Consider the following 16,989-nt stretch of genomic DNA (forward strand, 5'->3'; position numbering starts at 1 on the left):
ACAAAACAGTGCACGGGAGATCTACTTGTAGCAAAGACTAAGACAGTGCCTAGTGTTTTCCACGAATCAAAATGCTACTTTCTTGAGGGAGAAACCGATATTTAGCAATTAGCTGATATGATGATGAAATTCCAATCATGAAGCAAAAACCAAGTCACACTACAATGGAAAAAGCACCACAAAATTCATTACCCTCATTTTCTCTTCAATTCAGTTCCCTTTCAAACCTAGAGCCAAGCATTGAATAACACCTGACAAGCTCAGAAATGTTGGAATAGCCAAGCTGCATATTGTTCTAATGACCCATATCAGATGCACCATTTTCAAACATGAGAAATAAATTCTTATATGAAACATCTGTGACAAAGTTCGTTCTATTATTCAATCAAGATTGTGATATACTTAAAAAGAGAATCATTATTTTAAAAAATTTCAATAACTGAAGGCCTGGTCTACCAGCTACTTCTGACTTCCCTAGGACATTCTAATAACTTTATTATACTCTAATTATCATATATGGATTTCCAGGGCTAGACGGCTGAATACTTGATATGATCGAGCTAAGAAATCTGCAAAGTTGAATGCCAGTGTATCAGCTGGTGCCCGGCCACAATTGAGAAATGATTTTTTCTGCAGAAAATGAGTAGCTCTAGTGCTTGCAAACAACTGTACTATGAGCAGTTACGCATGCCCCTCGATGCAATTGAAATCATTGATCAAGCTTCTTTTCAGAAGAATTAAAGATCTCCTTCAATTCTCTCTTCACTTCATCATCAGCAAATATATATTCAATTGCATTTCGTGCTAGCTGAAATATTCCCCTCCTTCCAAGACCTAAGAAGTCAAGAAAGTAAACAAGCAGTGAGTCTCAGCTATCACTCTAATTTACATTACACGCTCCAATGAAATTAGACCTACCAAACGCAGAAGCAGCAAGGTTGTACTCCTTTGAAAGACTGGTAGAAAACACCCCAGAATCATCGGTGCAGATGACTAAAGGATGTTTTGAATTATACAGATCAGCTGCATCATCAAATAAACGTTGTTACAAGGGATTTCAAAGTTTGTCTGTAGTAAAGAAAAACATGGGTTCCAACCACCACAAAATTATAGTAGATGCTTGTTTAGGAGAGGAAATTTAACAAATTTTAAAATTATTACTGACTATAGATAATTAAGTCATAATAGAAGCAAAAGACCGAACCAAAATGATGAACTTCAATTGAACGAACTGAATTAGTCCTGATGTTGGATGTCAAACAAATCTCAACCTGAAAAATGCAAATACAAACCAATTTGAAGATGCAGAAAAGTTAGCTAGTCAAACTTAATAAAATTATACAACTAACAACTTCATAAAAACAATGTGTAAGTTACGACAGCAAACATAAAACAAAGGCATTAAAGATGAGAGGTTTCATTGTACATGAGCAAACTAAAAGATGTTTGTCCCTGGTTTCTTCTCATAATGTGTCTAAGCAGAGATGGAACTGGCCAGAAACTCAATACCCTATTTGGAAATAATAGCTCAGCATTTGATGTCTAAAGCTCGTTTACTTATCATCCACAAGGATATTTTAAGATTGAACTGGCATCTATCCTATGGCAATCAAAAAAGCTATTATCTAGAATTGCGTTATAATAAGTTACAATGATTGGTTGCACAATTATCTCACCGGGATATTCAAAGATTTGAACCTTTTCCATTCCTCTTCTTCGAAGCAACATGCATGACCAATCCTCTGTGGTAGAAAATCCAGCATTGCTTGTATCTCCTTTGGATTAGGCACCTATAAGCGCTTAAAGAAATAAATTAATCAGGGTGATTATATGGCACAAGCTGCAGGCATTAGAAGAATGAACGCACCTCTCCACAATGAAGGGTTATATAAAGACCCTGCTCTCTAGCAAATTTTAATGCTGGAAAAAATGTCATCCTGCCACAGATACAATATACATATATAGAAGGTTATATTATAACTATACATATAAAATGCAACACTCTTCTTCAACAAACTCTCAATGGTGATTAAGTACCATTCTCCCACAATTGGATTTCCAGAAAGGTCAATACCAACTACACCTAAATCTCTCATTTCCAGTGCAAGCTTCACCTACAGTACGTGAGAAAAACAGTCAAATGCATTGTCCATTGAGAAAAAAACATGTGCTCAAATATTTCTTCAGAATACGGTTTCATGACATACAGTTTCCATTGCAGCCTCTGTGCTTTCCCTGCGGTCAATGCTCAAAAGAAGCCTAACATAAATCTCTTTTCTTGTACTTCCGTTACATGTATCATTTATAAGTGAAGAACTCTTGACATTGCTGACATCAGCATTGTGAGGCCTAAAAGCAACATCAACTGTATTGACAGCCTTTATACCCTCCAATACTGCTTCCAAGTAAGAGCGTTTGCTCATTCCTATGGAGTCATTTTTCTGCATAGATTTAAACACATCATTATCATATCAAACAAGTATATAATATAGGTCATTTAAGTAGGAATAATTCATACACTTGGCTTGTTTTAGTAAGCCACCTTAGGAGTTGTTCTTAGCTCCAGATACACAACATTCTCAGAAGCAAAATCTTCAATAACCTGCTTGCGAGAAAATCTAGTATCACGTATCAACATTGAAATGTTGGAAGTAAAGACTAAATAAATTGGAAAGTTATCATACTTCTTTGGTAATTCTTGTGATAATTTTGTGGTCAGTAGTAAGAATGTGGATCAGGTCAAACAACCTGAACACTTCGGTTAAAGAACGTTCATCTGAGTCCAAGAATAGATAAGAGTTCCAATGTTAAGATTCAAGAAAACATTGAAATTGCATTGCCAAAAAACATGTGTTAGCACAAATGAACTGAAAAAAATGAGGTAGAAATTCAGTTCAATCTTTAATTGATACGCAATGGGAACATTTGAGTTGACGATTTTGACATCCCAGGCATAAAAATGGAAAATTTAAGATGAATGGAAAAGATAAATTCCCTTGCTTGATTTTCTTTCCTACGTTTCCTCAGCAACCAAACAGAACTATAAGCAATTAAAAGAAATGGGCATACTTTTCAGTATAACGTGCTCCACATCTGAGAAAACTATGACACCCTTCTCACCCAAAACTCTGGCAAGTTCTCTGCAGCCAAAACAAAACATCAAAGATAAATTATGCTTCCTAAAAACACAGCAAAGCTTAAAGTAGCAGATAACCCACTACAAGAAAGATACAGAGAGAGAGAGAGAAGCAAACAGTAAAGTGGAGTCTCTGACAGATCCATTGAGGTGAGCGTGAAGTTCCACCTTTGGCATTGACACCCAGCCCTCCATCTCCATGCTTTTCTTACACTTACTTAACTCTGTTTTTTGTTCTTATCTTGCTTTTAGCTGCTGCGTGTAGCCACTACGGCTAAATTAGCTCCTCTCCTCCACTCTCCTCTACCATGAAGGGTCAAGTCAATGACATGATACTCAATGAGTAGGAGAGGGGCCGAAAAGAGTAACACAGACAGAACCAAAAAGAGAGAAAAATTAAAACGAAAAGAGTAACAGAGACAGCACGAAAATAGCCCAAAGCGACTTCAATGGCTTTGACCCATTGAATTTTGACCCGTTTGCTGTCTTGTAACAGAGGCCCAATCAGTCGTGGGTCGAACTTGGGTCATGTTTCACGGACCTGGCCCTTTGCAATGTTAAACCCCGACTCGTACCCGAATTTCTGAAATCAAAATCTCAGTTAAACCTCGCCTCAAAATCACCTCAAGCACCGCGGTAGTTGTACTTTCAGCTTCAGGCTTGGAGGGAAGATGGGGTCTGTGAGCTTTACCTCAATGTTGGCCAATGGTTGCCGGAGTTTCAGTGCGCCAGTGGCACTTGTGCGCACGTTAGCACTCACCCATGTTGCTCTCAGTGAACACGCCAACAACTACAAGCATGTTAAGGTGGCTTGTTTTTCTCGGAGTTCAAAGAAACGAACTACGTTTGCATGCGAATCCTTGAAACAAGGCGTTACCCAACCAACTTCCGTTTCTTCTGTAAATGGGTACCTTCAAATTTTCCAACTTTAATGCCTGAGATTTTGGCTTAATTTTTTGTTTTTATATTCTTTTGCTGAAAGTGAGCATTTTACTAAACTGGTCAAAATTTGGTGCACTTTGATTGGAAATGAAGATGCTGGAATCCAAAGTTTTTAATATTTACTGCTTATATGTTGTTGGGTATCTGCAATTTCGGCATATGGATTGGTTAAAACTTGAAAGTAGATGCTTTAACTAAAACTGAGTGAAACGTTCCATGAAATTTTAAGTTAATTATTTTCCTCATTGTTTATGGCTTGAGAATGTCAAAGCGTCCTTTTTATTCCCCAACTTTTGTTTTAAAAAAGGGTATGCAATGGTACATTTAGCACTTATTTCTGCCCTTTTTCGTCCTAACCAATGAGAAACTATACATTCTTTATGTAGTTACCTTTCTTTTGGTTTACTGACTTGGATAGCATATCTTCTTTCAGCTACCCTGAATATACTCGCTTGCTTCCATGTCCCTCACACAATGGACCACCAAGAGTTGAGCACTTGGTTGTTTCAGAAGGGGGGCCTGTTCTAGAATATATCTGTAAAACTCTGGATCTTCCTCCTCAGTGAGTGCTGCTCTTTTGTATTCTCATTGTTTTCAGTTGATGTATGGCATATGATTTATGTCATTATCAAGTTCGGGTGATAAATAGAAAAAATTTCATTCTTTGAAGGTTTGTTGCAGATCTCATCCATTTTGGAGCTGTGTATTATGCCCTTGTATGTCCAAAGCCTCCTCCAACCGCAACCCCAGAGCAAATGAGGGTATTTAAAGAAGTCACAGCACCATCAGTACTAAAGAATAGAGCTTCGATCAAAGGAAAAACTGTAAGAGAAGCGCAGAAAACTTTCCGGATAACACATGCAGACGAATTTGTTGAAGCTGGAACATACTTACGTGTGCATGTACACCCAAAACGTTTTCCTAGGTAGAACACAATATTTGACAGGTCTATCATCATTTTTACAAGTGAAATTCTTGTTCACCTCAAGATTTTGATCAGGTGCTATGACATTGACTGGAAATCAAGAATTATAGCTGTATCTGAAGAATTTGTGGTTTTGGACAAACCTGCTGGTACAACAGTACGTATCATTTCAGAATCATGTGTTTTGTCATTTCTTTTTATGGCATTATCAAATATTTTTCTTTTGAATAGTTAATTAGTTGCTTACTACTATGATTTTATGGCAAATTTTTTTCAGGTAGGAGGAACTACAGACAACATCGAAGAAAGTTGTGCAACCTTTGCTACTCGTGCCTTGGGACTTACAACCCCCCTGAATACTACACATCAGATTGATAATTGTACAGAAGGATGGTATGGTATATTATGTTAGTTCTTGTCCTGGTTTTTGTTGAGACGTAGAGGTTGTGGTATAAATACTACAGTACTAACTCACTTGCAGTGTTGTCTTAGCTAGAACCAAGGAGTATTGCTCAGTTTTTCATGGAAAAATCAGAGTAAGTTTGCAATACCATACATTGGCGTATATTAGATTGAACTAGCCTTAATTACAGGGAGGGGGAGGCCAGCTGCTATATAACTATGAATCTGAGTGGTTCCTTATTGCTGCAGTCCAACCCCGAGCTCCATCTTCTTAGGTCATTAAGTTTATTTTTCTTTGCTTATACCTAGGAGAAAAAAGTGAAGAAGCTTTACCTTGCTCTTGCTGCTGCTCCTGTACCAACTGGAATAATTACTCACTACATGCGTCCAATTAATGTGGCTCCTAGACTCATTTCAGAAGGTAATAATCTATTTCTAGCACTGCATTGAAATTAGTTTGGAGTTTGAGTAGTTTCATTTTGAATGCGTCAAGTACTTAAAGTCATTACCTTCTCACCACATTGTTTTGCAAATTTTATTTCCTTTTCTGTTTTCCTAGTTGGAGCTGAAATGATGACTTCAGTTTGTGCTACTTGTATGTAAAATTAGGAAACCATTACTTTCCACAGGCATTTGGTGAGATGATTCGCCTAGACAGGCTGTTGTTAAAAACAAGCTTTAGGATTATGTTTCATTTTCTTTTATATAAATGTAACTTCAAAGATATTTTCTTCACAAACTCAATTGATGAAAGATACTTTATGAATGTAACCTGAAAAAGAAAATAAAAGTTATACACTATGAGACTTCTATGCTTGATAGGAAACTCCTCTCCTTCTGGATGATGCTCAAAAAGTTGTGGTATGCAGATTTCATTGAAAGGTGGAGTTTGTGTCAACTTGAGGTCATGGAATGCAAGGAGATTCCCTGGCCAAATGCCGTCGTTGAAGAGAAATATTGTGTTGAAGACTGTGGGTGGCCTTCAAAGGATTATGCATATGAATGTAAAATCAACCTTTTGACTGGGCGGACTCATCAGGTAAGGAGCAAAAGATTGTACTAATATATGAATTTAATTAGTATCATTTTCTTTTCCCACTCTATTTGGAGCAAGATGGTGACCACTCCCTCAATTTGTTTCTCTGAGATCTCTGAGATACTGTCTTCTTAATAGTGGCTTCTGATTGGGGCCAAAGGAGGAAATAAGTTGTGCCTCCTGGATGAAACTACTTTTTGATTTTAAAGAGAGGTCCAGCTGCCTCAAGAGTATATATAATACTTCAAAAGGCAGAAATTTCAGTAGTTTCAAGATTGTGGAAAAGTGATATATCAATTAACTGTTCAGAAAACCGTGATTTTTAGGTTCTTTGGCACAAGGGACGCATTGCTCGACTCTGTCATGGTTATTGCCTTCTGTTTCATTTAGTTTTGTCATTGACTACTCAAGAATTAAAGATTAAAAGAGTATGGACGATTGTATTATTAGTTGGTGTTACAAGTAAGATCAGATTTGGATTATTGCTTTGGAAATAACTACATTTACAATGCAGGTTCGAGCGCAACTGGCAGCCTGCGGTGCACCTATAGTAGGTGATTCCATGTACATGCCAGCTGCAGTTGCAGAGATGGAAAGTCCTGGACTGAACCCGTTTGGCCAATATAAGAAGCATTATACTACTGAAAATGATAAAGAAACAGCCGTCGCAGAGTGGATTGCACGGCATGGAAAGGAACCTAATGTTGCTATTGGTCTTCAAGCATGTCAGATATCATGGGATGATGGGAAGCACACTTTTGAGGCTAGAGCTCCTTGGTGGAGGTGTCAATAAATTTAGAAAAGGGGGATGCCAAGCAATTGCATGGTATGGTCCTTTCCGTTTGCTAGAGTTAGGGTGCCTGTCTGTCTCGTATGTTTGATTTCTAGAATTACAAGATAGATTGTACCCGTAATATGTAAACTATATGATTGGGAAGTAATGGCTTTATTGATTGATTAAAAAGATAGCTGCTCTTGAGTGGTCACTACATTGATTTTCTTGATCATGCTGTGGCACTTAAAATTTGCACCGTATGATTAGAAATAAATGTTTTGTACCAAGCCGCTGAGAGTCTTTGAGTTCTCTTGAGAGTGGCATAATCAACATGGTGAAGTCCAAAACAAACAGTATATCCACTGGTCCACTCAAAATTGTCAAGCAATGACCACACGAAGTACCCTCTTACATCTGCTCCTTTCCTGATCATATTATCAAAAATTCAATTAGTTTTCCACCACATTGAACTGTTTGCAAAACACCACAATGTCACTACCATATATATAGAGAAAATTATTGTATCCAAGGAGTGTATGCAGTGATCACGTAATCGATTATTATGAGAGGAACATTGCATGCACTCATTTGGTGACAATGATAGCTGAGTGCAACTTAAAGTTCAAGCACTAAATGCAAGACGTCCCATTTGCCTTGGGCAGTTGAGGGCATACCTCATTGCTTCTGCTAGTGCATGCAAGTAGGACCTCATGTACTCCACTCTCTTGGCATCATTGAGTAATTCTTCATTGGTGGAATTCGAAATCTCAGTCTCACCAAACCCTACAATACTCAGTCCAATGATATAAGAATCTTTTTCCGGATCCAATATTTGACTGGCTGTATTTTGGGGAGGGTAGGGGTCAGTTTTAATTAAATATATGACTTTACACCTTACCATTTTCTGTGATGAAGATTGGTGTATTATTGTATCTGTCTTTTACGTAGGTTACAATCTTGTCCATTCCTTGAGGGTACACATACAGCCAGTCAACTGAAGTCTACATCAACAAAAAGCTTAGGTAAATTGCACAAGAAAATAAGTGTTGTTGTGGTAATGATAATAAGATGAGAGATTACATACTGGTTCTCCAAGGAAGACTCCATCTTTTTCTGCGGTTTGCAAAGTGAAACCCTCCGTCCTTGAAGCTCCTGGTCCTGGTTCACATTCCGAAAAGATACAGTCTTTTACGTAAAAGCTGGTATAGTGGTTGATGCCAATGAAGTCTAATCTGTTCTTCCTCAGCATCTCCACATCAGATTCTGAAAATATAGGCAAATCAGCTCCCAGAATCTCATGCATTTCTGCAGGATATCTCCCATGCACAATTGGGTCTAAGAGCCTGCTTTGAACATTTTCGTTGTTGTATGACCATGCTTCAGTATGGATGTATAGCTAGAGAAATATTACATGAGAAACTTCTTATTACCAGTTCATATAGAAAGATTGAGCCCTCTCTGCTGCTAACTTGTCTTCTAAGGAGTTGCTGATGGGTTCAAACCACACAGCATTCATGACCATTCCAATGCTACCTCCTTGTTTTTTCTGAGTGTAAAAGGCATGCATTAGAACAAAGCCGAACCGATTTTACTCACGAATTAATCTTGAACCTACAAATTTGATGAAGACAGGACATTGTTGAAAACCTGGTATTTGGTTCGGTATATATTCACAGCAGCTGCATGGGATAGAATGATGTTATGAGCTGCAATGAAAGGCTCCTTCTCTGAATCCCCACTAGTACAATTCCCAAATGGGCTAGAGCAACGAGATGGGGGGTAAATCCCTGACCTATAGCCATGAATAACTGCAACATTGGGCTCATTGAAAGTTACCCAGTACTTAACTCTGTCTCCAAAGAAATTGAAACATATATTTGCATAATGTTTGAAATCCTCCCTGCAAAATTAAATTGAATTACTTCGCTTTATAGTTACTGCTTATTAGTGAGTTGTTAAGACAAATGGGGGAATCTTGGTACATACTGCACTTTGGGACTTAGCCAAGCTCCATATATGTCTTCCAAGTTCTTGAGGAATGTCGTAATGAGTCAATGTCACGAACGGCTGGATCCCTAGAACAGGACATGGAGATTATTTAGGAAGGAATTAAATATTTGTCATATTTGTTCAAGAACTAATGCAGAAACAATGAATTGGATGAACACATAAACAATGAAACCAAAGAAGACCTCTGCGCAGAAGAGTGTCAATGAACTTGTTATAGTGATCAATGCCGGCTCTATTCACTTCTCCAAATCGTCCTTCTGGGTCAAAGTTGCAATACAAGTGACTTAGAGATGAGAACATTGGATGCTATTAATCAAAGTTGACACTTACTGAAGGAATGAAATAACTTACTGGGTAGAACTCGTGCCCATGATATAGAAAACCGGCAAGTATTGACTCCAATGTAACTCATGAGATCTAAATCTTCCTGTTTTTTCATAGGAATGGCAAAGTAGGACAGGATTATCAGCATATCTAATTTAGATTAGCCATAACATTCACACACATTATTGTTTTATCTAGAGCCACGAAAAGTTTCAATGTCCACACCAATTGTTCAGCTGCTCTAACAATTCAGACTTGGACACGTACACTTCGAACGGCAATGATCTTACTAGCTCAAATCAGTTGATAAACTATCCAACGGAAATTCCCAAAACTCTATATACAAATGGAATACAAGCGACAAGAGGTACAGGACAATGAGTCAACTGGGTGGGGTTGATAATCTCATTATTTCTTTATTTCTGATGATAATCTATCGTTCCATCATCAGATTCTGAGGGGTGGTCCAGGCTTACAATCAGCTGTCCATATCCAAAACTTGGAAGGATTCAACATATTAACCAACCACCAGCATTTTAACCATTCCCTCATTTTAATACCATTATGTATATAGACAAGGAGATTTGGCATGTCTCTTTATGGGACCACATCCATTAGTAGCAAATGGAGTGAAGTAAAAGGTAAAAATACACAACACAAGATGGATTCTGTTTCTGGATGTAAAAAATGAATTCTGCAATTGTCTCGTATAAGGTATTGTGCTTGAGCTGGGTTAAAGAAGAATTTAGTAGTCCAGCCCCTACAATTAATTTCAAGTTTAAGAAAACAGTAAGAAAGATATCAGAGGATTTTAAAGCTATTCTTCTTAATTTTTTTAAAGTAGCTTCTGGACTGAATGGATTAATGGAATATTAATAATATGTCTGCATTTGACGTAAAACTGAAAATAATAGACCTGCAATATTGTCATCACCATTGAGAAGAAGTAGATGCAAATAAGGTTTATTCAAGAGCCTAGCTAACCAGATAAAGATGGTACTGATCAACAGCAATATCTCCATTAATCTAACCAGGCTTATGAGTAAAAACATCCCAGTTGTTGAGGCCTTTACCATCATTCAGAAAAGCTCCCTCAAACTGATAAAAATAATGAAGAAGAAATGAAAATTTATAACTAAAACAAACTGATTCTGTGTGTGTGCGTAAAGAAGAGAAGGCAAGATACCTGGTAAGAAGAGGATGCAGTTCCAAAGAGGAAGTTGCTTGGGAAAAGGGATGATGAAGCTGAGCTTCCTCCCAAAGATATGTGATTACAAGACACTATGAGAATTGAAAAGCACATCTCAACCACAAGGACAGCATGAAGTGCTAAAATTTTTTCCATAACAATGCTTGAAAGTATGAAGGTAGAAATAATTTTTCGTTTTTTTTTAAATTTTTGTGATAAAATGCAACTTATGAAGTTTCACAGAGAAAGAGGTCTATTTAATAATAAGCATTGCCGTTTTGATCCAACATCTGTGGCAGACGTGGAATGGAACCAAATAATTGATACTGTTCGATTTGCTAAACAGAAGCATCAGCAATGGTCGGATGGTATATATATATGCTAGCAATGGTCTTTGCAAAGCAAGCAGTTGAAATGAAGACAAAAGGAAGAGATGTAACATTAGCGAGCGAGAATAAACTCAAAATAATCATAATCACGTTGACAAAACCATTAAAAAAGTATAGAAAAGAGATGGCATCATGGGAACATTTGGATGAAGCAGGAGCAATTAAAACATGCATGCACCACAAAAGTCACATCAAAGAGATCTCCCCATCATGCTGCTGTGTTAGCCCATTCCTCTTCTTTATCTGTCATTTTATCTCTTCACTTGTAATATAGTTTCAGATTCTATCTTGATCTGTATTTGCTATACAAAAAACTAATGACAGATAAAGTTGATTTGTATATTTTAAAGCGTATAGCCGCTCGGCTATCCTCGATAAATAGTATATTTTAAACGCGTAGCCGAACGGTTATACTCGATAAATAGTATAGCCGGACGGCTATACTCCATACATAGAATATTTTAAGAGTATAGCCGTCCGGCTATACTCGAATTTAAAATATACATGGAATATTTTAAATGTACAGCCGCGCTGCTATACTCCATAAATAAAATATTTTAACAGTATAGCCGCCCGGCTATACTCTATAAATAAAATATTTTAAAGGTACAGCACCGTGGCTGAATATTTTAACAGTATAGCCGCACGGCTATACCCATAAATAGAATATTTTAAATGTATAACCGTGCGGCTATACTCAATTCGACAACATCAATTCAAACATTGTTCTCATTTACTACAAAATCTACAATACAATTTTTCCAACCGGTGAACAGAAGGAAACCTACAATACAATTGTCTAATTAAACCATATCCCGCAGAACAGAGCATGATTTTTTTAACCAAGTCCATGGCTATGATCTTGATGATCAGATACCCTGTGTTTTGATTGTTAAACACTTCAGTATAGTATTGCCTCTCTTCATCATTCTATATGACTGGGAAGATATACACTATGACTGGGAAGATGGCTTTATTTTTTGACGGACACGATATTATAAACTACTCTAATGTATGAGGAGGAGGATCGAACTCTAGTGTAAGGCGGCGCGCACACTACTCTAATGGCTTTATTGATTGATTAAAAAGATTGCTGCTGTTGAATGCTCTCTACATTGATTTTCTTGATCATGCTGTGGCACTTAAGATTTGCACCGTATGATTAGAAATAAATTGTTTGTACCAATCCACTGAGAGCCTTTGAGTTCTTTTGAGAGTGGCATAATCAACATAGTGAAGTCCAAACCGAACAGTATATCCACTGGTCCACTCGAAATTGTCAAGCAACGACCACACGAAGTACCCTCTTACATCTGCTCCTTTCCTGACCATATTACCAAAAATTCAATTAGTTTCCACCACATTTGAACTGTGCGCAAAACACCAGAGTGTTATTACCATGAAATTATTGCATCCAATAATTGTATGCAGTGGTGACATGATTGATTATTAAGAGAGGAACGTTGCGTGCACTCGTTCGGTGACAATGATAGCTGAGTGTAACCTAAAGTTCAAGAACTAAATGCAAGGGCCCCATATGCCTTGGGCAGATGAGGGGGGCATACCTCATTGCTTCTGCTAGTGCATGTAAGTAGGACCTCATGTACTTCACTCTCTTGACATCATTGAGTAATTCTTCATTGGTGAAATTCGAAACCTCAGTCTCACCAAACCCTACAAGACCCAGTCCAATGATATAAGAATCTTTTTCCGGATCCAATATTTGACTGGCTGTATTTTGGGGAGGGTAGGGGTCAGTTTTAATAAAATATATGATTTTACACCTTACCATTTTCTGTGATGAAGATTGGTGTATTATTGTATCTGTCTTTTACGTAGGTTACAATCTTGTCCATTCCTTGAGGGTACACATACAGCCAGTCAACCGTAGTCTACATCAACAAAATGTTTGGGTAAATTGCAGAAATTAAGTGTTGTAGTGATGATGACAAGATGAGATATTACGTACTGGTTCTCCAAGGAAGACTCCATCTTTTTCTGCGGTTCGCAAAGCGAAACCCTCCGTCCTTGAAGCTCCTGGTCCTGGTTCACATTCCGAAAAGATACAGTCTTTTATGTAAAAGCTGGTATAGTGGTTGATGCCAATGAAATCTAATCTGTTCTTCCTCAGCATCTCCACATCAGATTCTGAAAATATAGGCAAATCAGCTCCTAGAATCTCCCGCATTTCGGCAGGATATTTCCCATGTACAATTGGATCTAAGAACCTGCATTAAACATTTTCGTTGTTGTGTGACCATGCTTCAGTATGGATGTATAGCCAGAGAAACATGAGAAACTTCTTACCAGTTCAAGTAGAAAGATTGAGCCCTCTCAGCTGCCAACTTGTCTTCTAAGGAGTTGCTGATGGGTTCATACCATACAGCATTCATGATCATTCCAATGCTACCTCCTTGTTTTTTCTGAGTGTAAAAGACATGCATTAGAACAAAGCCAAATCAATTCTACTCACGGATCAATCTTAAACCTACAAATTTGATGAAGACAGGACATTGTTGAAAACCTGGTATTGGGTTCGGTATATATTCACAGCAGCTGCATGGGATAGAATGATGTTATGAGCCGCAATGAAAGGCTCCTTCTCTGAATTCCCACTAGTACAATTCCCAAATGGGCTAGAACAACGAGATGGTGGGTAAATCCCTGACCTATAGCCACGAATAACTACAACATTGGGCTCATTGAAAGTCACCCAGTACTTAACTCTGTCTCCAAATAATTTGAAACATGTATTTGCATAATATTTGAAATCCTCCCTGCAAAATCAAATTAAATTACATCCCATAGTTCTTGCTTATTAGTAACTTGTTAAGACAGATGGGGAATCTTGCTACATACTGCACTTTGGGGCTTAGCCAAGCTCCATATCTGTCTTCAAGTTCCTGAGGAATGTCGTAATGAGACAATGTCACGAATGGCTGGATCCCTAGAACAGGACATGGATATTGTTGAGGAAGTACTTAAATATTTGTCATATTTGTTCAAGAACTAGAAGTTATGTGATCAATCAAACTGTGATGATTTTTGACCAAGTAATACAGCAAAAATGAATTGGATGATCACATCAACAATGGTAACAAAGAAGACCTCTGCTCAGAAGAGCGTCGATGAACTTGTTATAGTGGTCAATGCCGGCTCTATTCACTTTTCCAAATCTTCCTTCTGGTTCAAAGTTACAATACAAGTGACTTTAGATATGAGAACATTGGATGCTATTAATCAAAGTGGACACTCTCTGAAGGAATGAAAAAACTTACTGGGTAGAACTCTTGCCCATGCTATAGAAAACCGGTAAGAATCAACTCCAATGTAACTCATGAGATCTAAATCTTCCTGATTTTTCATAGGAACGGCAAAGCAGGACAGGATTATCAGCACATCTAATCCAGATTAGCAATAAAACTCAACACACATTATTGTTTTATCTAGAGCCGTGAAAAGTTTCAATGTCCACACCAATTGTTCTGCCGCTCTAATTCCGACTTGGACACATACATTTCGAACGGTAATGATCTTACTAGCTCAAATCAATTGATAAACTATCCACCAGAAATTCCCATGAATAATTGACAACTGGAGTGGGGTTTATAATCTCATTAGTTTTTCTATTTTTGGTCTGAGCAAAATTTATTGTTCCATCCTAAGATTCTGAGGGGTGGTCCAGGCTCTTAATCAGCTGTCTATATCGAGAGTTTCTAAGGATTTAGAGCATCCACAACCATGCTCTCTATTTTTTAGTTAAATTTTAACTAAAAACATATAAAAGTTATTTTAGGAGCTCCCCATAAAATTTAAACTCCAATTATGCTCTCTAGTTTAGGGAGTCATAAATGTTATAATTCTTTTTTAATTGGCCCATCTCTATTAAAAAATAATTAACATTAATTAAAGATTTGAAATACTCATTAAATAAAGCAGCATTAAACATATAAATTATTATATTTAAATATTTTTAAAAAAATTTATAGTCCGACTCAACATCAAACATAGGTCTTCACTATTTTTATAATTCAGCTTCTTAGTCCGATGCAGCACCAAACGTAGGTTAGTATTTAATCCAGCTTAGACCAATCCGAACTAATCCAAGAAAGTCCCAGGATTTAATCCAGTCCATGACAGTCCACCATACCAAACTGTAACATACCACATCGACCAACGGAGAGGGGGGTGATGTGCCTTATATGTTCATACCCATCTTCATTTAGCACAAGGCCTTTTGGGAGCTCACTGGCTTCGAGTCATGGAAACTCCGAAGTTAAGCGAGTTGGGGCTAGGGCAATCTTAGAATGGGTAACCCACTAGGAAGTTGCTCGTGAGCTCCCAAAAACAAAACCCCTAACGATCCCGGAATAGGGAGTATGGTTGGAGTTGTATTTTTTCAAATCCTCCCTAAAATTTGTCTAAAAAAGTGGGTTAGGGAGCCCATTGTAGATGCTCTTAACATATTAACCGCTAGTATTTAGTCATTCCCACATTTAATACCATTCATGTATATAGACAAGGAAATTTGGCATCTCTTTATGGGACCAGCTCCTTAGTAAACCCTTAGTTGCCTTGCCTAGTGAAGAAAAAGGGAAAATACACAACACATGATAGACTCTGTTTCTGTAAGTAAAAGAATGAAAACTGCAATTGTTTAAAGAATCTGGGGTGCAAATCCAACTCGGATAAAGTCTTGTGCTTGAGCTGGGTTAAAGAAGGATATTAGAGAATTCCAGCCCCACAATTTCCAAGTTTAACAAAACAGTAAGAAGGATAAGCAATTCTTCTTATTAATGACAACTGTAAAAAGAAAAGAAAAAAGTAAAAAAGGGATTAATGGACATGCGATGTTGTCATCATCATTGAGAAGAAGCAGATGCAAATAAGGTTTATTCAAGAGCTTAGCTCACCAGATAAAGATGGTACTGATCAACAGCAATATCTCCATTAGTTCCATCTGAGATATGACCTGTGAGTGTGACAAGCCAAAATAACTCTCCCATTGGATTTGAAAGACAATGGGGCCTTCGGAGTGAGGGAAAGTAAAGCATCAAATTCAAAGGAGTAAAACACAAGCATTAATCTAACCAGGCTTATGAGTAAAAACATCCCAGTTGTTGAGGCCTTTACCATCAGTCAGAAAAGCTCCCTCAAACTGAGAAAAATAATGAAGAAGAAACGACAATATATAACTAAAACAAACTGATTCTGTGTGTGTGTGCGCGCGCGCTTGCTTGCCTGCGTGTATATATATAATAAGAGAAGGCAAGATACCTGGTAAGAAGAGGATGCAGTTCCAAAGAGGAAGTTGCTTGGGAAAGGGGATGATGAAGCTGAGCTTCCTTTCAAAGATATGTGATTACAAGATTCTATGAGAATTGAAAAGCACATCTCAACCACAAGGACAGCATGAAGTGCTGACAAATTCTCCATAACAATGCTTAAAAGGATGAAGTATGAATGAATTAGTGTATTTTTTTTTCTTTTCTTTTTTTGATCAAACTGGAACTTATGAAGTTCACAGAGAAAGAAGCTTATTTAATAATAAGCACTACCTTTTTGATGCAACATCTGTGGCAGGCATGGGACCAACTAACTGACAAGCCCCCATTATTGGTCGATTTGCTAGCAGTAATCAGAAGCATCAGCAAACAGTCCTTGGAAAACAAGGAATTGAAATGAAGACCAGAGGAAGAGATGTGACATTTTAGCGAGCGAGAAAAAACTCAAAATCATAATCACGTTGACAAAACCTGAAGCATAGAAAAAGGATGCATCTCCAATTGTAAGCAGGAAATTCGAAACGTGTACAGTACCACAGTCACATCATTTTAATGGATCACCATTCTCCAACGTCT

General features: G+C 37.5%; 3 protein-coding genes and 1 pseudogene across 3 annotated transcripts; 1 reads left to right on the top strand and 3 right to left on the bottom strand.

Moving 5' to 3' along the window:
- Positions 321 to 3,482, bottom strand: LOC18780469 (adenosine deaminase-like protein). The gene is made up of 11 exons (XM_020561209.1): positions 3,255 to 3,482; positions 3,070 to 3,140; positions 2,685 to 2,776; positions 2,543 to 2,602; positions 2,208 to 2,441; positions 2,038 to 2,114; positions 1,868 to 1,937; positions 1,677 to 1,790; positions 1,205 to 1,271; positions 919 to 1,023; positions 321 to 834 (listed from the first exon to the last, which is right to left on the bottom strand). Exons 1-11 carry the CDS (start codon positions 3,335 to 3,337, stop codon positions 710 to 712), a joined length of 1,098 nt encoding a protein of 365 aa, XP_020416798.1. The 5' UTR covers positions 3,338 to 3,482; the 3' UTR covers positions 321 to 709.
- On the top strand, positions 3,725 to 7,428 carry LOC18778676 (RNA pseudouridine synthase 6, chloroplastic). The gene is made up of 9 exons (XM_007213465.2): positions 3,725 to 4,043; positions 4,512 to 4,640; positions 4,749 to 5,003; positions 5,079 to 5,160; positions 5,281 to 5,396; positions 5,485 to 5,539; positions 5,715 to 5,826; positions 6,275 to 6,444; positions 6,956 to 7,428. Exons 1-9 carry the CDS (start codon positions 3,808 to 3,810, stop codon positions 7,232 to 7,234), a joined length of 1,434 nt encoding a protein of 477 aa, XP_007213527.1. The 5' UTR covers positions 3,725 to 3,807; the 3' UTR covers positions 7,235 to 7,428.
- On the bottom strand, positions 7,435 to 10,895 carry LOC18780275 (annotated as a pseudogene).
- LOC18779132 (beta-glucosidase 45) lies at positions 11,852 to 16,795 on the bottom strand. The gene is made up of 12 exons (XM_007211768.2): positions 16,406 to 16,795; positions 16,220 to 16,286; positions 16,042 to 16,100; positions 14,407 to 14,482; positions 14,237 to 14,311; positions 13,988 to 14,075; positions 13,653 to 13,905; positions 13,436 to 13,551; positions 13,098 to 13,356; positions 12,918 to 13,020; positions 12,694 to 12,802; positions 11,852 to 12,452 (listed from the first exon to the last, which is right to left on the bottom strand). Exons 1-12 carry the CDS (start codon positions 16,562 to 16,564, stop codon positions 12,257 to 12,259), a joined length of 1,560 nt encoding a protein of 519 aa, XP_007211830.2. The 5' UTR covers positions 16,565 to 16,795; the 3' UTR covers positions 11,852 to 12,256.

The sequence above is a fragment of the Prunus persica genome, chromosome G4, assembly GCF_000346465.2.
Source record: "Prunus persica cultivar Lovell chromosome G4, Prunus_persica_NCBIv2, whole genome shotgun sequence".
Taxonomy (NCBI): Eukaryota; Viridiplantae; Streptophyta; class Magnoliopsida; order Rosales; family Rosaceae; genus Prunus; species Prunus persica.